Below are 22,642 nucleotides of genomic sequence, written 5' to 3'. Positions count from 1 at the left end.
ATCTGGCTACCCTTGTTCTGCCATTCACAATCCATCTTTTCTTTGGGTCCAAGTTGCAGGCTTTTGTCTAGTTTAGTCTCGAAGAAGCACAGCTTGTCCTCGTCTGTGAAGCCAACATTTTTGCTGAGCCCGTCTTTAATTTGTCCGCCAGCATTCACATTCAGCCCGATTTCGTTCAGTTTTCCCTCTGTCCTTTGCCATTCAAACTCTACTTTGGCAAAGTCTCTGGGGGACTCTGAGGCCGGAAAGCAGTCTGGGTTCCTGGCATTGCACAGAGGGCTGAATTCAGGGTGAGCGGGGGGCTGCTGGTTGGAGAACGACATTGTTCCTGCTTAGCTTGCCCTGGTTTCTGCAAAGACTAACAGAGCAGAGAATGAGCCTGCCTCGCTGCGTGACATCACATCTGCTCCTGTGCGTTCATGGAAAATATTAAATCCCCACCTCCGAGTCCCTCCCCCCCACCACAGACTGTCAAGCACACGCTGCTCTACACTATACCGTTCATGGCCAGCAAACCAAGGATGTTGAACATGGAAACAGCAAACAAAAGCATCTCCATCACAACATCTCAGACATTGCCGAACTCCAAGGTATAAAACAATACACTTTATATCCATTAAACGCTGTCCAATGACTGGATATGCAAGGTGCAATACCAGACAAACATGGTTTCCCCTTTCAATTCCAATAGGTCATCCTATGGAAAAATGCTCCATCCTGGATGTGGTTTCATTTTGAGAAAAGCTTCCTTTAAATTAGGGAAAAACAGCGATGCTCACAGCGACCGATTGGATGTTGACCACCGCTCAAATCACACTAAAAATCTAACATCCTAATTATGGCCATCCATAAAAAAGTGCCATATGCACTATATCACCAAAAGTATTCGGACACCTGCCTTTACACACACATGAACGTTAATGACATCTTAGTCCGTAGGGTTCAATATTGAGTTGGCTCCACCCTTTGCAGCGATAAACAAGTTTCAGTTCTCTGGGAAGGCTGTCCACAAGGTTTAGGAGTGTCTATGGGAATGTTTGACCATTCTTCCAGAAGCGCATTTGTGAGATCAAGCACTGATGTTGGACGAGAAGGCCTGGCTCGCTGTCTCCCCTTTTATTCACCCCAAAGGTGTTCTATAGAGTTGAGGTCAGGACTGTGCATGCCAGTCAAGTTCGTCCACCCCAAACTCGCTCATCCATGCCTTTATGGACCTTGCTTTGTGCACTGGTGATCAATCATAAAGGAACAGGGAGGGGCCATCCCCAAACTGTTCCCACAAAGCTGGGGCCATGAAATTGTCCAAAATGTCTTGGTATGCTGACACCTTAAGAGTTCCCTTCACTGGAACCAAAAGGCCAATCCCAATCCCTGAAAACAACTCCACACCATACATTATATAATCTTTTTTACAATATCGATTACATAATTTTTCAATGACTTTATCCAAGGTTAATTTTTGGGATTACAGAATGTCATAATGCGGATTTCTGAGCCGACATGGGGGAGAGAACTTTATTTTTTAACACTTTGTTTTATTCTAGGCTTTTTAGAACAGAGGGCTAAATGACACAGCACAAGCACTGTGCTGTCTATCAAGCTTTAAAGGATCAGGATATTTATTTTAGGGTTACAATCATTTGAAGATAGTCATTGTACATACGGTAAATAAGACATCCCCTGAAAATAAGCCCTAGTGTGGTTTTTGAAGCCAAAATTAATATAAGACCCTGTCTTATTTTTCGGGGAAACACGGTAGTTGCCTCCAATGGATAGCATTTTGGAGAAAGTAGAGAACATTGTGACCCTAGGAAGTGCCTGAACAGGGACCTTTGTGGTGGGATTTTTTTTTTTTTTTTTTTTTTTTAGAATTCCAAATCTTTTTAAATGTTAGAGCCTGAGATTTCATTGACTTAAAGCTGAGCTACGGGATTTTTTGTTAAAATATCAATGCAATGGGGCTACTCTACACTGTAAACGTTAAAAAGGCTCATTAAGAATACCAGGTATGATTTTTTTTTGTTTTACAGAGCTGTATTGGTCTGTGAACACTGCAGCTGTGCCAATATCAAGCCCACCTCAGGCTCTATGTGACAGAAGGCAGCGGGGGGGGCAGAATTTCTCCTCTTCATCACAAGCCAGGGTTTCAGATCACCAAAAAACGGGGAGCGGAGCTCTGTGGTAATCGGCAGTTCAAAAAACTGAAGCACTGAGCAGGAGGGCCCCCACCTCCAAATTTCAGGTTAGACCGGAGTGCATATTTAATCCTGATGTCCTCCTGGATATGCAGCGGGAAGGGACATGCGAGTGACAGAAGTGATTGCACATAAATCGCACATCTTGGCAGTTCTTGCCTGTTTTTAACAGAGTTATGCCTGGAGGTCTGTAGTTTAAAATAAATACACATCTGTTAGGATGATTTCCTAGATACCGTGTTTGTAACGTCTGCTGGAGACCGAGCCGGAAACCATGCAAGATGTGTGTATCTATATCTGACAGTTGTGCAATGTAAACCGCAAGTATTGACATCAACCACATAACCACAGTATTACGACTCCTACATACAGCAATAGAGAATTACGATTATTAAAAAAACTTAAACTGCCAAAACAAACCCCCATCTTCACACACACATCACATATCTGTCCACAGGTCAACAGAGCTCGAGTCAGACAAGATCTGGACCCTTCTATGCTGTGGCTGTCATGGGACAGAATCATCCCAGGAGCCGCTTCATGAGATCAGAATCTCTTCTCTAAAGTATGTATTGTATAGACCCAAGTTTTTTTGTAATTTTGGAAGGACTTGAACCCCTGTCCATTTTTTACTGTGGGTATGGACTGGGTGAGTGAGGAGGAAAGTGCCAAAAGCAGAACCTATGAAGTCCAGATTCAGACTAAGTCATAGAAAGTAAACATGTTTCGGCATCTACCGTATGCTCCTCTCCCACGTAGTGGTACACCACTCTCCTCCAAGCTCCCCTCCCTCGTAGTGGTACACCATTCTTCCTCCAAGCTCCCCTCCCTCGTAGTGGTACACCATTCTTCCTCCAAGCTCCCCTCCCTCGTAGTGGTACACCATTCTTCCTCCAAGCTCCCCTCCCTCGTAGTGGTACACCATTCTTCCTCCAAGCTCCCCTCCCTCGTAGTGGTACACCATTCTTCCTCCAAGCTCCCCTCCCTCGTAGTGGTACACCACTCTCCTCCAAGCTCCCCTCCCTCGTAGGTGGTACACCACTCTCCTCCAAGCTCCCCTCCCTCGTAGGTGGTACACCACTCTCCTCCAAGCTCCCCTCCCTCGTAGTGGTACACCACTCTCCTCCAAGCTCCCCTCCCTCGTAGTGGTACACCACTCTCCTCCAAGCTCCCCTCCCTCGTAGTGGTACACCACTCTCCTCCAAGCTCCTCTCCCATGTAGTGGTACACCACTCTCCTCCAAGCTCCCCTCCCTCGTAGTGGTACACCACTCTCCTCCAAGCTCCCCTCCCTCGTAGTGGTACACCACTCTCTTCCAAGCTCCCCTCCCTCATAGTGGTACACCACTCTCTTCCAAGCTCCCCTCCCTCGTAGTGGTACACCACTCTCTTCCAAGCTCCCCTCCCTCGTAGTGGTACACTACTCTCCACCAAGCTCCTCTCCTATGTAGCGGTACACTACTCTCCTCCAAGCTCCTCTCCCATGTAGCGGTACACCACTCTCCTCCCAAGCTCCTCTCCCATGTAGCGGTACACCACTCTCCTCCCAAGCTCCTCTCCCATGTAGCGGTACACCACTCTCCTCCCAAGCTCCTCAACCATGTAGCTGTACACCACTCTCCTCCCAAGCTCCTCAACCATGTAGCTGTACACCACTCTCCTCCCAAGCTCCTTTCCCATGCAGTGGTATACCACTCTCCTGAAAGCTCCCCTCTCTCATGTAATGATAGATCACGCTTCTCCAAGCCCCTCTCCTGCCGTTGTATATCGCTCTCCTCCAAGTGCCTCTCCCACGCAGTGGTATGTCACTCTCCGCTAAGCTCCTCTCCCATGCAGTTGTAGATCACTCTCCTAGCCCGTGTAGTTGCACATCTCTCCTCTGCCATGCAGGGATACATTACTTTTCTCCAAGCTCTTCTCCCATACAGTGGTGTACCACTCTCCTAGCTCCTTTCCTATGCAATGGTATCTCACTCGCCTCCTCTAAGCTCCTCTCCTATGCAGTAGAATGTCACTCTCCTAGCCCATGTAGTTGCAGATCACTCTTCTGCCATGCAGGTGTACGTAACTTCTCAAAGCTCTTCACCCATGCAGTGGCGTACCACTCTCCTCTTAGCTCCTCTCCTAAAAGCTGATATCGCTCTTCTTCCATGCAGGGGTATATCACTTTCCTCTAAGTTCTTCTCCCATGCAGGAGTATATCACTCACCTCTAGGCTTCTGTCCCCTACAGTGGTATATCACTCTCCTCAGTTACCCTTCGATGCAGGGATATACCACAGCCCTCTAAGCTCTTCTCCCATGCAGGAGTATATTACTCACCTATAGGCTTCTGTCCCCTGCAGTGGTATACTCTCCTCAGTTACCCTTCGATGCAGGGATATACCACAGCCCTCTAAGCTCTTCTCCCATGCAGGAGTATATTACTCACCTATAGGCTTCTGTCCCCTGCAGTGGTATACTCTCCTCAGTTACCCTTCGATGCAGGGGTATACCACTGTCCTCTAAGCTCTTCTCCAATGCAGTGGTATCCTTCTGAAAGCGCCTCCCACGCACCGGTCTATCATTCTCCTGCATGTTCCTCTCCTATGGAGCGGTATAGTCCTTTTAAAATCTCTCCCATGCAGTGGTATATCACTTTGCGTTCACCTCCTCTCCTATGCAGTGGTACATAACCACAAGCAATGAGCAGAAAGAAAAATTTGCCCCAGCAGATGGAAAAATCTGGGTGCACCACTCAGCAAAAACTGCTTGGGAAGACCACTGCCAAAAGCAGTGACATGCATATAAGTGTGATCAGCCCTCTTCTGCTAGGTTACATGCATACATTATATAACATGGAGGAAAGTCTGCAGACTCCACTCACATCCCCACCACAGCTCATTGACCCTCTAGCAAATATCCCAAAAATCAACGCACACCCTGAGAGCCCTCTAACCGTACAGACACCTTGCACTCAGCAGTTTATCCAGAAGGAATTCCCACTGCAAGCCCAAATTCAACATTCAGCTGGTGTGTGCCACCCCAATACAAAGTCGGGCTATTTAACCTGACATATGCTTTCATGGCATTTAAAACGCATACCAATACTAAAAGTCAGCCATAGATGATACAATTTGCTTTCCTGAAACAAAGAAAAATAACTCATCAACACCGACTGATGTGAATCCTTCCCGCAGAGTGTTTTTTTTTTCACCCAGCAGGGTGGTTTGGGGTCCGTCCCTGCTGGGAGAACACCGCGATTATTGCTAGCAGCCATAATCGCCGCTAGCAATTGCATGACAAAACCGACAAGCTGGTTGTACGCAAGTTGATCGATCAGCCTACCCAAACATGGTTCGACTGAGTCAGTCCATGCTGAACAAGCCAATATTCAAATCCTCTATGGCCGCCTTAAGGAGTATTTTTCATATACAGGTCCGCATAATTAGATAACCCAACCACTAAAATCTCATATTATCTTTAACATCACTTTTATTTAACGCTCTCATTTAACTCCTCTCTTCAGAGAAGACCATCATGCCTCCAACTAGTTTTATCACTTCCATCAGCTCATCCTGCACAGCTCCAACCTTTCGTACTCCCATTAGATTGTAAGCTCCTATGAGCAGGGCTCTTAATCCTTTTGTATTTTATTGTATCTGTACGGTCTCCTTTTTAGATTACAAAGCGATGCGTAAACTGCAGGCGCTATATAAATCCTGTATAATAATAACATTTAAGTCCATTTCAAAATTTGGGTTTCAATTCTTATTTTTTTCTTAAAACTGATTTTTTTCCCGAAGGGTTCTTTGTTGGGCACGTCCTGTTCGGGGTGACCAACGTGTAACTGTGCTCATATGTTGTCACCCTATAACAGGGCTGCCTCCCTCCTCAAGTTGAGGCAATTGTTGGATGAACAGCACTTCAGCAAATGGTCATCAAGCCAGGGGGTGCATCGATATACCAACCTTATTAAAATAGCTCAAAAGAACTGTAGTTCCACTTGGAGCAAAACTGCTTAATTTCACCTGATTGCACCATCTATGGAGAGAATTCTTTATGCGGGAGATGAATGTCCCTCACACGGCAGTAAATAATGTTCAATCATACCCATCCTGCCATCTCATCTACAAACACATGCCTCGTGTGGCCCCGGGCTGAGAACAGACCTACTTACCAAAGGCCCCTGAAGTGACAGACTGCCATCACACTGCCTGACCATTGGCCACTAGAGCTATTTATGGAATGTGTAACATCGGATTAACATGACTTTATCTGGGCACAGTTGGCGAAAAGCCAGGACGGAATTTATTAAGGGACTAAGGCCACAGGCTGAGACAATCACATCTGATGTATAAAGCAGTGCTGCTTCCTTCATAAAGGTAATTCAAGTAAATGTAACAGGACAACATTTGGCTCTGTGCGCTGTACAAAACTGGATTTCGGTGAGAACTTACCGTAAAATCCTTTTCTCTGAAGTCCATTGACAGACGCAGCTCATTTCTTATCCATTGGGTTATGCTGCCCCCTGCAGGAGTAGTTCTAGGCAGGGAAGAAAAAAAAAAAAAAAAAAAGCAATTCACCACACCCACGGGGCTGTCCCCATAGGCATAACCCCACACACCCTGCTCCAGCAAACCAGTTTAGTTGCAAGCAGTGAAAAAAGATTCAAAAACCATCACCATAACAGAGGGGCGGGTGCTGCATCTGTCAATGGACTTCAGAGAAAAGGATTTTTATGGTAAGTTATTACAAAAATCCAGTTCTCTATCGTCCATTGACGCAGCCCTCATACTACTTATCCATTGGGACGTCCCAAAGCAGTGTAGGCATAAGGGGTGGGAAGAACGCAACCAGATAGTAACGTAAACTTCAAAGGCTAAACTTTGTCAACTGGGTAACATGACGCTCAACCAGGAACAGGGGTTCACCAATGAAAGAAAAAACCCCTAAAGAGAAATATTCTTAAAATAATAAAAAAACTGAGACTGAAGTTCCAGCAGGAATCCTAGGTCCTACTCCTTCTCTGGGCAGAAACAAACTGGCTTGCTGGAGCAGGGTGTGTGCGTTATATGCCTATGGGGACAGCCCCGTGGGAGTGGTGAATTGCTTTTTTTACTGCCTAGAACGACTCCTGTAGGGGGCAGCATAACCCAATGGATAAGTAGTATGAGAGCTGCGTCTGTCAATGGACGATAGATAAATAGCCATATTCATAAAATCCCATCCCCCTTCCCCAATATACTGCAGCCTCTTTCAGCCACTTCCGGTCTACATGCATGCTCTCCAGCATTGGCTGCACATCGTCAGTCAGCTTTTACTATCCATCAGATATCCGTAAGACAGGGAGAACAACTGGGGAACAAAGGGTTTTTTCCCCATAACCGAAAGTACTTGAACAGAAGGACCTTCATTGGCAGGATCACCAGGTAGTTGTAAACCGCTGCATATAAAGATTGAAATTGTATTACAATCTTAGAGCCTAACTGAGATTTCATTATTTAAAGCAGACCCCTGGGATTTTTTTGTTAAAAAATCCATGCAATGGGGATACTCTGCACTGCAAACATTAAAAGGCTCATTAGGCAGGAATTCCAGGTATGGATATCTTATACAGAGCTGCATTGGTCCAGCTTGGACCACTAGATCTCTATCTCCTAGCCAATGCCCCTGGAAGCTGGAAACCACCGAAGTAGACATCGCTACTACACCACTGCTACAGTGATTTCCCCTTGCTTCTGGGTCCTAGCAGTTTGCCTACTGAAGGGTCCGCCACTCGGCACAGGGGCCATACGGAGAATTCTTTGCACTTTCTGAATGAATGCCAAGTGTTCCTGAATGGAAATGGTGGGGAATGGTGGGAAGCATAATGTCACCAACCCACCTGTCCAACTCATCGCAATCAGAGAACGCTTTACATGCATTCAGAAATGCAAAGCATTCTCTGAATGGTGCCAGTGTTGAGCAGCCGACAACGCAGCAGGGCAGCAACTCCGATACAACTGGAGATCAATGTAGAAGTGGTGTAGTAGCGGTAACTACTTCAGTGATTTCCAGCTTTCAAGAGCACTGGCTAGGTCTGGTATATACTTTGTTGCATTGATCCAAGCTGGACCAACATAAAATATCCATAACAAAGTTGAAACAGGGATCTCCAAACTTTGTAAACAAAAGGTCAGTTTATTATCCTTCAGATTTTAGGGGGGCTGGGCTGTGGACAGTAGAGTAGAAAATGTCCTTGGCCGCCGCGGGAGCAATAGTGCCCCATCCTTGGCCGCCGCGGGAGCAATAGTGCCCCATCCTTGGCCGCCGCGGGAGCAATAGTGCCCCATCCTTGGCCGCCGCGGGAGCAATAGTGCCCCATCCTTGGCCGCCGCGGGAGCAATAGTGCCCCATCCTTGCTTCCTTAGAAAAAGTTTTCAGGAGACCACTTGAACAACATGGTGGAAGCCTTCTGGAAGGATGTGTACGACTCGCAAAGATGGTTGACTGGCGATTTTAAACGCTTGCCTACAAATATAACATAATGAACCTTTAGGTCTGTTCACATTAACATAGCCATGGTGCGACACGTCACATTGGGCAGGTGGTGCCCGCTTGTAAACATGCCCATTGATATCAATGGGACCGTGCTGCAACCGTGTACCAATGTAAAAAATCCCTCCTTTGAGATTGGGGTGGGTGCAGGCATTCATAAGGTGACATTACTACCTTTTCAACACCTACAAAACACCTCTGAAAACATGATCCACTGCAGATTGCATTACAATTGGGGCAGCCAAGTCTGACGCCCACATGACAGGGCCCCAAGGTAGGTATTGATACTTAATCCTGGAAGAACCTTGGTTTACAGCCAATGAAGCTGCCATCTTAGCCACTGCTTGATCTGTAGGGTGCCATGGCGCTGCACGTGATCATAGGTATGCATGTGTTTTTTTTGGCTTTTTTTTTCCCCACTTAAAAACAAATCCCACCAAAGTTCAGCTTTAGGCACTGCTTAGCTGCACTGAAACCTGTAGTGCTGTACTGACCAACATACAGCATTGTATAAATACATGGTAAGAAGTGCAGCGATGGGAAAATATCAATGAATGTAAAATTCAAGGTATCTGACATTTCGTCTAAGACGTCTGAGGAGGTCTTAGAAGACTTAACGCGTCGGATTCCTTGTCATTCAGGCCACTGCAGCTCGATTCTACATGTTGGACGATGATACAAGCATTTTGTTATTTGGATATGATGCAAGTTTTCTACTTTATTACATTTTGAGATAGTTTTACATTATGTGGAGGCTTTATCCTTCGGGTTCAACACACTGCATAAGATTGTTCCCTGGGTGGCGGTCCTACCGTGGAATAAATTTCGGATATTTTCCAGTTACCTTAATGCGGTTGACTCAGTGTTTATGATACCTGAGTCCACATTCTCTGGTAAGCAGTGAATTTATGTGGTGGACGGTACATGTTGGTGATTTAAACACGAATGGTGGCAAGACTAACCTATACCACGAAGTTTGCACTGGGATCTTCATTCCAATTTTATTCTACATTCTATATTTTTGTGGACTTTACACTATATGGACTGTTATTTTCATGTAATTTTGGCACTTTTGCACATTACGTTTACATTTTATATTAATTGATATTTTCTCAGCGCTGCACTGTTTTTTACCACATTTTTGTTGCAATGTTTTGTCCATTGTAGTGCGAGCAGCTCTAAACACTTCTAGAACTAGCGTGGTGTTGCACACTTGTAGCACCCTCCTAGATAGGCGCTAGGTAAAAGCTTAGTTTTTGGCTCTGCCTGCTCATCAGGAGAGTCTGATTGCTAGTTCTGCCTGTTACATGTGTCCAGGATGTGATTCATTTAGTCTGAGGGAGTGACCCCACTGCATCCAATAGGGGAGCATGTTAGACAGTGGAGGAAACCCAGTCAATAACACTGGCTTTTGTGGCAGTCCCAGTGGGAGGGCACAATCGCAGTGCATCCTGGGATTGATCATAAAAGCTGGGGGGCACATGTGACAGGGCTTCTTTTGGGGGAAGCCAGGTCCCAGGAGGAGGGTGACGGCTGTCTCTCCTCCTGTCAGCAAGGAAGGTGGTCACAGGCAGTCGGCCTAGTGAGCCAGAAGTGTGGTGCTAAGCCAAGAGGTCCAGGACACTGACGGTGGAATTGAAGGCAGAGTGACCGGTGGAAAAACAGTGTTCGTGAGTACCCGGGAGCTTGCCAGGGGTCTGCCCAGGAAGGGGACCACTCCAGTGGGGTCGGTTGACAGAAGCTAGCACACACAGCAAGTGAGAAGGGGGGGTGCCAAGTTAGACCCTGAAGAGTAACCTAAGGAATAGTTCACCTTTCAAATCTTCACTTCAGTGGCAAAATGAGGAGGCGGTCTTGCTGCACTCAGTCCAGTTGGAAGTCCTCAAGATTTGTGCATAGTTGTCAAGTTGGAGTATCCCACTCATCCCAATACTAAATAAAACACAAAATAAAACCAATCCCCTGGACTGTTCATTGACTGAGCCAAGTACAAAGCAATAAGATTTTACAGACTGTTGCTATGGGTAACCCAGGGGAATCCACACTCAGCAGCTCCCAAGGGGGCAGTGCTACACACTTATTGTATAAATACAGTTGGGTACCTGGAATGAAAAAGCTAAATAGGACAAACTTGTATTGATCACTAGTAACCATTTGCATTTTTGTTTTCTCCAACATACTAGGTTTCCTTATCCGCAAACATTCAAGCAATTCTGAACGATCACCAAAAATTCCAAAATGTGTATAAGTGCCATCCTGTTCAGGTCTGTCTCCACTCTACCACATACATTGCCAAACCGAAAGGTCAATGCCATCCATTCAACACACAGATTGAAACATGATGCATCGGTGTTGCTTCTCTTCCCAACCAGTGACCCTTTCCCTTTGTCTATCAAATTCCACCATTTATATCCCTGAACCTAAGAAATGCCATGCTGTTCGCCTCAGACTATCACGCTGTCTATCCCAGGAATAGAGATTCACTCCAGCAGTGCGAGGGGTTAACCAGCAGAGCTGGCGGAATAGCGGAGCACGATTGGGATAGGATGCTATTTATAATCTGCTATTTTTTCCCCTCATTTAACGCTGTCATTCCATTCGCTATATCTCACACACACGGTGTCATCTTATTTGGAAACTCTTGCTGGTTTCCAAGGCAACCCCCCAAAAATCTGGGTAATGAGAGGGACTGGTGGCAGTACGATAAATTCTACTTTCCGATCATTAGTGATGGCACAGACCACTTCAGTGCAGGGTCTCCGGGGACTAAAGAGAAGGCATGAGAATGATATCTATACGTACAGAACAATGGCGGGGGATGCAACGGTACATGGCCAATAAAAAGGGAAATAAATCATCTAACAGCCATGCACAGGCCAGAAGTGTCACAGCAACATATCAGGCTTTAGTGCTGCACAGCAGGTGCATAAAGGCCAGTGGAGCCACTACCAGCCAGACTTTATACCCCCGGGGAGTGCAAACAAACCATCACCAGCCAGGCCTTATAACCCTCAGGGAGTGCAAACCATTATCAGCCAGGCTTTATAACCTCGGGAAGTGCAAACCATTACCAGCCAGGCTTTATACCCCCGGGGAGTGCAAACCATCACCAACCAGGCTTTATACCCCTCAGGGAATGCAAACTATTACCAGCCAGGCTTTATACCCCCTCGGAGTGCAAACCATTACCCACCAGGCTTTATACCCCCTCAGGGAGTGCAAACTATTACCAGCCAGACTTTATACCCCCAGGGAGTGCAAACCATCACCAACCGGGCTTTATACCCCCTCAGGGAGTGCAAACTATTACCAGCCAGGCTTTATACCCCTCAGTGGAGTGCAAACCATTACTAGCCAGGCTTTATACCCCACAGGGAATGCAAACCATTACCAGCCAGGCTTTATAACCCTCGGGGGAGTGCAAAGTGCAAACCATTACCAGCCAGGCTTTATACCCCACAGGGAGTGCAAACCATTACCAGCCAGGCTTTATAACCCTCGGGGGAGTGCAAACCATTACCAGCCAGGCTTTATACCCCTCAGGGGAGTGCCAATTACCAGCCAGGCTTTATAACTCATGGAGTGCCAACTATTACCAGCCAGGCTTTATAACCCTCAGGGAGTGCAAACTATTAACCATTACCAGCCAGGCTTAATAACCCTCAGGGGTGTGCAAACCATTACCAGTCAGGCTTTATAACTCTCGGAGTGCCAACTATTACCAGCCTTTATAACCCTCAGGGGAGTGCAAACCATTACAGCCAGGCTTTATACCCCTCAGGGGAGTGCAAAACCAGCCAGGCTTTATACCCTCGGGAGTGCAAACTTACCAGCCAAGCTTTTGACCCTCAGGGGTGTGCAAACCATTACCAGCCAGGCTTTATACCCTCGGGTGTGCAAACTCTGACCAGCCAGGCTTTTGACCCTCAGGGGAGTACAACTTTTCATCCTTTAACAAATGGTCAGAAATGGGGAGTGGTATCCCCCCATAAATGACCATAAGTAGTATGGTCATTTACGGACGATGGAGAGATCTGCTATATAATGCAGTAATCAGAATGTGAAAAGGTTGAAAAACTCCTCCCATTCTGGTTACAGTATTATATGGCAGATCTGGAGGGAAAACAAGGGGGGGGGTTCCTTTAGTTTAAAGGTGGTGTTACCATCAGTTAGCCATTATGGTGTGCAATGTGTTTGCTTGAATTTTGATTTTATATTATGTGGTCTATGACCAAAATTTTTACATTTTCTGTTAAGTAAAATAATGATAGAATTGTCTATTTTGAGTCTTACTGAAGGGGGAAGCCAACATCGTTAAAGTCCTGCTGCTCTTTATGTTTTTCATGTTTAAACAGATTTTGAATTGTGTTAGCTTTCCTCCTGGGATACAGATGTCTCAGTATTAGCAATAGCAGTTAGCCAACTTAACTAAATAAAGACGCATTTGGTTACCCGAGTCCAATAAAGCCCTCATTATGGTTTTAAGCCCTGATGAAGGGAGATTTTTTGCCTGAAAAACGTTGGCTGTTTTGTTTGATCGTATTACGAACAATTTTACAATCTGAACTCACTTGGTTTTCACAGCATTCCCAGGGGCCCTCAATACGTGCCTGTGCCTAGCTTGTCCCTGCTGGCTGCTGGGACTTACATAATTGCATAGCGTCCTACCATACATGCCCAGGCTATATGTTGAACTTTCTTGGGCTGCGGGTTGGACACCCCTTCTTGAAATCATTCCCCACTATACTGAAAGACTGTGTCCTTTTGGAGAGATTTTGTTCAATTCCCATCTTCATGACAAAACGGAGGATGGAAAAAAAATTTGACAAATGTCTCCACTGTTTAGATTTTTCATACTACCTGTTCCTATGACATGAATGGAAAGGGGGACTTTCCTAAACAGACATCCATTGGTAGTAACAAACCTCTATCCCCACTCCCTTCTTCCCCAAAATGAGGCATTTGTAGATCTTTCCTATACATTTTAGCAGTGAACTTTCTAAAACAGCCCAGTAAATAATGTATAAGAATTTGTTCTTTGTGACCGAGTTGCCTAATCAGTTGACCATGAAGTGAAATCGTCTCAGCACATTTCTCCCAAAAATCCCTACCGATTCTGCAAAATCCGAAATGGGACTGGTCTGTTCACATTAAAATACACGTCTAACCTTTTTCGAAGCCTTAGAGCATGCTTCCTTCAGTTGGGGGGGTTTAAAAAAAAAAAAAAAAAAAAAAAAAGCCACTTCCCAAACCAGTGCAGGGTACTGAAAGTCATTTATAAAATGTCACTGGACAAATGTGATATTTTAATTTTCTTCAGCTCCTTTGCCATAGCCCTTGGAGAAAATTCAAAGACTTTCATGCCAGGGGCTGCCGTAGAAGAAGTGACACGAATAAAGTATGTGTCAGGGAAAAGAAAAATACGATGCAAGACTGAATTACAATGCAGACCAGTTTTACGGATGTGCCAGGGGCTGGCATTGGTTTCTAACAGAAATTAAGAGCCTCACAACAAATATCTAAATACAGACATAGGATGGAAGATGGTGAAGAAGCACCACCAAGCTAGGATCAAAAGTTGGTTTACAAGGGCATAGCCCACAAGTTATAAAAGAGGTTTGCATAAAAAGGTTTTTGTCAAGAACTCCAGTTTTTCTTTTCCATCAGCAAATCGAGAGTTCTATAAATATCTGCTGTGAAGGTACCAACCGTCACTATGAGTGAAAGACAGATAAGTAATGGCTTGGATTACGTCAATATTTGTCAGCAAAATCTTCATATAGAAATATGAAGATTTAATACCACCTTACACAGTGTATTCCATGCTTGGCTGTGAGAGAGACACAAAGACTGTCATTCGCAGACTTCCCTATTGTTTGTGTATTGGGAGGTAATGTGGATTCCCCTGTCTCATTGTTAAGTGTTAAGGACCTCACCTTCTGTCTGTCTGACTTAAGAGAAACTTATTATGGGATGTATATAGGTATGTGGATTGGATGCTAAGGGGGAGGGGGGATTGTCCCACATTGTATATTGTTGTGTACACTGTATGAGAGTGTAAAACTTTTCCCCAATGGATTGTGAATATCACATCCAGTCTTCAACAAGGTCCACCTAGGCGGAAACTGTATACAAGTCTCTTTCTGGTTTAATAAAGTTGTTCTAGAGTTACTTCACCCTCAATCTAGAGTCCTGTCTTTTGGTGGAATCTGCTGCAAGGGATTGCTATGGTCTTCCATACTCCCTTGGATAATCACTAAGCTCTTGTAAGAGGCTTGTGTACGAGCTTGTTCTGCTGCACTCTCTGGGGAAAGAGGGGTTCACCCACTGGAACCTGGAGCCTTGTCGTAGGTCCAAGGTGGGTAGGAGACGGCAAGACCCTAACCAAGCTGCGGCGGTTCGTGGGGTCTGAAGTGCTTGGAGCCTGGAGCCCTCGGGAAGCACTAGGAGCATCTGTCAACGGAGGTACCCAGTACAGTGGGCCCTGTTCCGTTACATCTGCAAATCAGGCACACCTTGTACCAGTTCACAGTATGCTCAAACCTGCTCCTTGGTGACTTGTTACACTTCTTTGACACCCCCAATATGGACAAAAGACGTTTCTACCATATACTGGATATTAATGAACCCAAATAAAGCTTACAAAAAAACGCCAACAATGGAAGCCTGGGAACACCACCTCGAATTCTCATCTTCCCTACCAAACTACGCACTTTACAATCTCCAGACCTCTCAAGTTACCTTGGTGTATCTCCCATTGGGAATCTGTTCAAAAAAATCATGGGTTTTACACCCCAGACAGGTTAGCTTGGATTTTCTCTGATCCTTCTATGTGCGAGGAGATGTGGCTTAGTAGGAATAATAACGCATGTGTGGTGGAGCTGCCCGCTCCTGACAGATTTTCGGTACTCGGTTTTTCTTTTGATATCTATGATCACAAAAATTGTATTCACTTCGGATCCCAAAATGAGCTTTTAGGAATAGGCATGGATGCCTAGCCCAATGAATTTCATACAACACTTATCTAATAGCCACCAGATTAGCTATTGCTAGAAACCGGAAACAATCTTCCCCCCCACTAGCGCTACATAAAGTTGTCCAAATCAAGGGTCTCCAAACTGTATAACAGGGGGCCAGTTTACGGTCTTTTCAGACTTTAGAGGGGCCAGACTTTAGCCATTGAAAGAAAAGGCCAGGAGTCAAAGGGAAAAATAAATAAATCAATGTTTCATCTTTGGGATTAGTGGGAGGAATCGCGCCCCATCGATGTCATTAGGAGAAATTTTGCCCCATCATTCGTGTCATTGGGACCAATTGTTGGTATTTGGAGGAATTGTGCCCCAACATTGGTTTCAGTAGGCCCAATTGTTGGTATTTGGAGGAATTGTGTCCCATAGTTGGTGTCATAGGGGAGGAATTGTGCCCCTTCGGCAAGGTTTACTGGGATGCCCAGCAAGGCCGTAGGTGTGAGTTACCCACAAACCTACGGTCATAGTACAGTATAGTATATATAGTTCACTACAATTTATTAAAATCTGCTGAAACGTGTTAAGTATCAAATTCAAATTCCCATGCAGAGTAAGAATTGGGAACACTGCAAATCAATAGAAAATGGTCAACCAAAGCAAGCTATTAGTAGGCAAACCATGCGAACCACAAGTTGGTTTCGAATTTCCCTAATCCACTGCTCAACAAAAGAAGTTTGTTAAAAGGTAGCTGTACAACCAGCTGGACTACGGACATCCTGAACACACAACTATATAATCACAAAAAAAAAAAAAAATTACTTGGAAATTGGATAAAAATGATTGAAAAAAAAATATATATAAAATCTGATTTTGCACATGAATTTTAACTACTCCACAGCAAGGATTACCACCTGAACCAAGAGAATTAGAATTGTGCAACACACAAGCAGTATTACTGGTAGAAGAAGCCAAACGCCATGCCACTGCAGTGATGAAGCCATGCTCGGCTACCCATAACTCCACTCATTAGGAAGAACACACCTTTGTCTGGTCGCTGCTCATTTATTCTGGGGTCCTTTGATGACCTAGGCTTTTCCACCTCTGTGCTAGAAGCTCTGGGTGCTGGAGCAACACCTCGAGACTTTGTTGGCCTCATGTACCCTTTAATAGCTTCAGGTGCTTTTGCCTTCTCTTCTGTCTTGGCACTCTTTAGTTGCACTTTTTCCGAAGATGGTTCCTTCTTCGGAGCAGAAACTGCATTCTTTAGTTTTGTTTTGAAAGCATCTGTGGCCTCACCATTCAAATGTATATGAGCAGGAGGTGATATTTTAGAAGGGACTGCTTGTATAGCATCCTCATGAGTTGCAGCTAGAGGGGAACCCTGGATTTGGGGTTCTTTAACAGCCAACTCGGTTTTGTCTCCATGCAGTTTGGTCTTTCCGGTGGCAATTTGTTTTTTTTCAGTCTGTGTTATACCTGAATCAACCTGCTTAGACTCTTCTGTATAACTAGATGCTTGCTTTTGAAGTGGCACTTCAGCAGGAATATCAGAGGTGGCACACACTGCCACGTCCAATGTGTCAACACTCGAAGAGTACAAGAGTGAGGATTGCGGTTGTGCAACTTCTCCTTGAACATCACCCTCAGGAAATCCTGGAGCAGCTTCTACTGAACAAACAGCCTCACCATACTGGCGGTTAGACTGGACCTTTTCAAGTACATCATTGGCCCCTGCAAATTCTGTACTTCTGCTCTTTATTTTTCTGAGCGAATCAGCTTGATGTGATAATCCAGATTCAGAAGCTGACTTAAACTCTTTGTTGTCTTTAGAAACTTTACACGTTGGTGTCTTAACCTTTACAATCTCTTCAACTGATGACTGAGGCTCTGGACATACCATGAGCTCTTTGTCATCTTTAGCAGTTTTGCTTGTCGGAGCTTCAACCTTTGACAAATCCTGAACTGATATATGGGAGAAAGGATCTACCCTAGCCTCTGGGCCCCCTTTATCTCCATCTGTCAGAGTGACAACCTTTGACAACTCTTGAACTGTTAACCCTGAATGAACCTTGGATTCTTTGTCATCTTTAGCAACACATGTTGGAGTGTCATTCTTTGTCAAAGAATGAGAGGACAGGGAGACTGGATCTATCTTCGACTCTTTGATATCTCTAGCATCTTCACTTGGAGTGTCACTCTTTGACAACTCTTGAACTGTTAACGTAGAATGAACCCTGGATTTGTTTTTATCTTTAGCAACACGTGTTGGTCTCTCATTCTTTGTCAAACTAATAGGGGATGACTGGGAGACTGGATCTACCATAGACTCTTTGGTATCTTTAGCTACTTCACTTGGAGTGTCGGCCTTTGACAACTCTTGATCTAGTGACTGGACCACTGAATCGATCCTGGACTCTAAGTCTATTTTGGGTGCTCCTGGTATAACTTGTTTGGGCTTCACTTTTTCCTCAGATACAGGTACATCTGAGGTTAGTGTTAGGATATCTTTAGTCAACTGGTCCAATAAATCAAAATCTTGGGACTTTATCTGAAGTTCTTCAAAGTCTTTGATTTGAGAACTCTCTGAGATAGGCGGAAGACTGGCACTACCCTTTTCTAGCAGAGGAACCAGTGGTTCTTTCAGCTTTGTATCTTGGTCCAAAAGCAAAAGCTCAGGACATATGGCTACAACAGATACTGGTGCCACCTCAACATTAGTAAGACCATTGTCTTGTGAATCGGGTAACACAGGACTATCCTTTTTTTCTGAACTGTGTGGTCGCTTTAAAGATCCACGTTCTACTTTTTTAGTGGTTAGAGTGTTGGGCTCTTTGGGACTGTAACTTGGCTCTTTATAACCAGCACTAAAGTTTTGATCTTCCACCCCTTTATCACCTAAATCAGCTGCCAGGAAAGCTGCACTGTTCGTTTTACCTTTAACTTTGCCTCTCTTGTTTTTGGTTTGTCTGTCATTCCCATCACTCTGGCCCTTTCTAGATAAAACTTGCAGGTCCCTTGGCACAGCAGTGTTTACTAGATTGTCAAACTCTGAACCAACCTTATGTTCCGGTAAGAGACCTTTAATGTCCTTAGTTTTACATTTATCTTCTGGAGTGGACTGACCCACATCTGGTTCTGGAGTTCCTAATGTTAACATTAGTTCAAGTTCCTTGACTTCTGAAGACACACCAAGAGCCTCTTGCTTACCCACTATGCTTACAGAGCTCTCCAACACAACAGGTGAGGCCTTCTTGGCTTCACCTAGTTCAAAGTTAGGTCCATGAACAATGTCAGGGGTGTCTGCAACATCCAGCATATGAGCCACCAATGGGGACTGACCAACATCTGGTTCTGCAGTTCCTAATGTTAACATTAGCTCAGGTTCCTTGACTTCTGAAGATACACCAAGAGTCTTTTGCTTATCTACTATGCTTACAGTGTTCTCCAGCACAACAGGTGAGGCCTGCCTGACGTTGTCTAGGTCAAAGTTAGGTCCATGAACAATGTCAGGGATGTATGCAACATCTAGAGTATTTGCCAGCAATGGGGACTGACCTACATCTGGTTCTGCAGTTCCTAATGTTAACGCTAGCTCAGGTTTCTTGACTTGTGAAGATTCACCAAGAGTCTCTTGGTTATCTACTATGCCTACGGTGCTCCCCAGTACATGGGGTAAAGCCTTCTTGGCGTCACCTGGATCAAAGTTAGGTCCATGAACAATATTAAGGGTGTCTGCAACATCTAGAGTATTTGCCACCAATGGGGACTGACCTACATCTGGTTCTGCAGTTCCTAATGATAACACTAGCTCAGGTTTTTTGACTTGTGAAGATTCACCAAGAGTCTTTTGGTTATCTACTATGCCTACGGTGCTCCCCAGTACATGGGGTAAAGCCTTCTTGGCGTCACCTAGATCACAGTTAAATCCATGAGCAATATTAAGGGTGTCTGCAACATCAAGAGTATTCACCACCAATGGGAGCGCCTTGTCTGTTTTCTTTTTTTCCGCTTTTGCCTCAAAACCCAATAAACTGGCATCTACATTTTTATTTCCCAAATGTTGACAGGTACCAAATGGAGTTTCTACACTGTCTCTCTTGCTACTTTGACCTTGCTTAGGTTTTGGTCTGTGACTAGATGCCTTTTGTTTAGTAAATGGTTTCTCTTCTCCTGGCACTTCAGTAGGGAGTGGCTGCTCATTCCTGAGGGAAACCTCTTCATCTAAAATAATATCTACTGGGATATTTTTGTGTCGCGGTTTGGAGTCAAAGACACCATATTCCGCTTGCCACTGTTTAACATCTGCCGGGTGTCCTGCAACAGAACGGTCCACCACCCGCTTGTCTCTCTTCTTTGGCTTGTCCCATTTCATGGCAGGTGCCTGGAAGGGCCTTTCAACCTCTAAAGCCGGAAAACCAGTACCCAGTTTTTCCCCTGCCCAGTAATCCCCCTCTAAAAACAACTGTTCTTTACGATATCCAGATTTTCTTTCCCCACTGTAAACTCTCTCACTCTGTGCTTGTTCTCTAGGATTACTGACTGCAAATTCAGGATTGAAGTATGGACATTTAGAAACCTCTGCATCAGCTAATCCAAATATAGCATCAACTGAAGTCTCAGGTTTCCCGTGTTCTCCAGTTTGAAACGGCTGTGGTTTGAAAAGCCTGTTATCGACCTGGTCACCAGCTGAGGTCTCAGGTGGAAATAATGGGTAGTTAATGTTTTGCAGAGGTGGCTTTACGTCCTCAGGAGAGTACAAGGTCACCACATGGTCCTCAAGTTTAGCAGCATCTGCTATTCTATCAATGAAAGGACTACCAAGGGGCAGAAAAGCCTTTTCCTTGATACCCAGAGGCAGACTGGGAACTTCCTTAGTTAAAATTGGGTCAACGAGTGTGGTTTGTTGGCTAGCATCAGCAGGCAAAGATTCATGGGAAACCTTTGAATGCTCCTCTTCACCAAACTCTGACTCTTTAGGATAAAAGTTTTTTCTTTGCTTGGGTTTCTTCTTCTTTCTCCTCATGGACATCTGGACCCCTTCGGGATCTCCTGCTTCCCTAACAGCTTCCTGACGACTCTCCATGATATCCCGAGCTTTTTTATGCAATGCTTTGGTTCTAGAGGCCAAAGAATGGGAGTTTTCCGCTGGAGGAAGGTTTGTGTTATTGTCAGTAAAGCCAGGCTCGGGAAGGTCATCTGAAACTTGCATTAATGCAGTCTTCCCTCTGCCTGGCCCAGGTGCCCTTGTTTTAGAGTTTTGCTTTAAGGGTGCTGCAGATACAACAGTGATAGGTGAGGTTTTCCAAACATTAGCCTACTTCCACACTCTACATTATAAAATTAGATACCATACTCCATACTACCATTACACGCCATGAACACAATACCAATATCTGTACAAACCAATCTGAAGAACAATTCACAACCATTTACATCAGTCATTATAAATCGTCAGATTGACCCGGAAAAAAAAAAAAGTGACCAGAAACCTTAAAGATGAACTCCAGGCAGATATAAATACAAAATTAATGCGGATCTGTGTCCAGTAACACCTCATTGTGGTTATTCCACATGAATGTGGCAAAAGTACCTTAATTTGACCTGGTATCTACTTCCTGCACAACAGAGCTCAGACTGAGGTGAGAGAAGCAGCACAAGGAGCCAATTAAGTGTGTTATAGTGCGCAATATTGAACATTCTGACAGGAGGGAAAGAACTTCCAGAGATAAGCACATCATTTTGCAACTTTTCACTGTCCAGTCACAAGTAAAAGGGAGGGACAAAACCTGTAAAAGCAGAATATAGAGCTTTCGAATTTCGAATCTCGGCCGGTTCAGCAGGGACTGGCCAAGTCGAACCATCTATGGCATGGGTGCTCAACGTGTGGAATGGACTGGGGGGGGGGGGGGTTCATGGGAGGCTGGCTGGGGCCCTGCTTTACCAGTAGTAATTTGTGTTGCTTTTACTTACTAATCTGGCTGCCCCCCCCCCCCCCATATTTTCAGGGAGAAGAAACAGCCAGATTGTAGAGTTCTAGGTTTGTCTTCTCATTGGCTTACCTTTAAAAAGACTATCCCCCCTTCCGTCCATCATGAACGCTGCTGCAAGGCTCATCCACCTCACAAACCGCTGTGTCCGCTACCCCTTTGCCAATCCCTCCATTGGCTGCCACTCAACCAACGAATACAATTCAAAAGTTACTAACCATAAATTACAAAGCCATCCATAACTTGGCCTCCAGCTACATCACTAATCTGGTCTCAAAATATCAACCAACTCATTCTCTTCATTCCTCCCAGGACCTCCTGCTCTCTAGCTCCCTTGTAACCACTTCCCATGCTTACCTCCAGGACTTCTCCCGAGCCTCTCCCATCCTCTGGAATCCTCTACCCCAATCTGTCCGACTATTTCCTACTTGTCTACTTTCAGATGATCCCTGAAAACACATCTCTTTAGAGAAACCCATCTGGCATCCACCCAACTGTACTTTTATTTTCTCCATCAGCCCATCCCCCACGGTTATTACCTCTTGTATCTCTTGACCGTCCCTCTTAGATTATAAGCTCTAATGGGCAAAGCCCTCTAATTCCTACTGTATTAAAGTGTATTGTAGTTGTACTGTATACCCTCAAGTTGTAAAGGGCTGCATAAAGCATTGGCGCTATAAAAATGCTAAATCATAATAATATTGGCGCTTTTCCACTGCATGGAACCGAACAGTTCGGCTCGCTTTTGCGCTTTTCCACTGCATGGTACCGCATGGTACGGTGTTGGAATGGTTCGGTACGGCATCGCTTTTCCACTACGTGGAACCGAATGGTACGGCTCACTTAAAACAGTACCACCTCGGTTGCAGTTCCAAGAGGGCCGTACCGGTACCATATCCCACAATCCTTTGCATGCAGCCTTGGCTGTTTGTCACTACTAGCCACTGATTGGTCAGAGAATCATTGTTATCCCAC

General features: G+C 45.0%; 1 protein-coding gene across 1 annotated transcript in view; it reads right to left on the bottom strand.

Annotated features, from left to right (window-relative positions):
* MAP4 (microtubule associated protein 4) overlaps positions 1–22,642 on the bottom strand; it is a 212,392-nt gene that overhangs the window by 85,042 nt on the left and 104,708 nt on the right. Inside the window, exons 13-14 of the mRNA XM_082259044.1 lie at positions 19,654–20,951; positions 16,722–19,437 (exon numbers count right to left, since the gene is read on the bottom strand). Coding sequence (XP_082115170.1) covers positions 16,722–19,437; positions 19,654–20,951 — 4,014 coding nt within the window. The remainder of the gene's footprint in view (positions 1–16,721; positions 19,438–19,653; positions 20,952–22,642) is intronic.

Source organism: Pelophylax lessonae, assembly GCF_965119305.1.
Source record: "Pelophylax lessonae genome assembly, chromosome: 5".
Taxonomy (NCBI): domain Eukaryota; kingdom Metazoa; phylum Chordata; class Amphibia; order Anura; family Ranidae; genus Pelophylax; species Pelophylax lessonae.
Note: the sequence above shows the minus strand (reverse complement) of the source record. Positions and strands in the feature narration are given on the sequence as shown.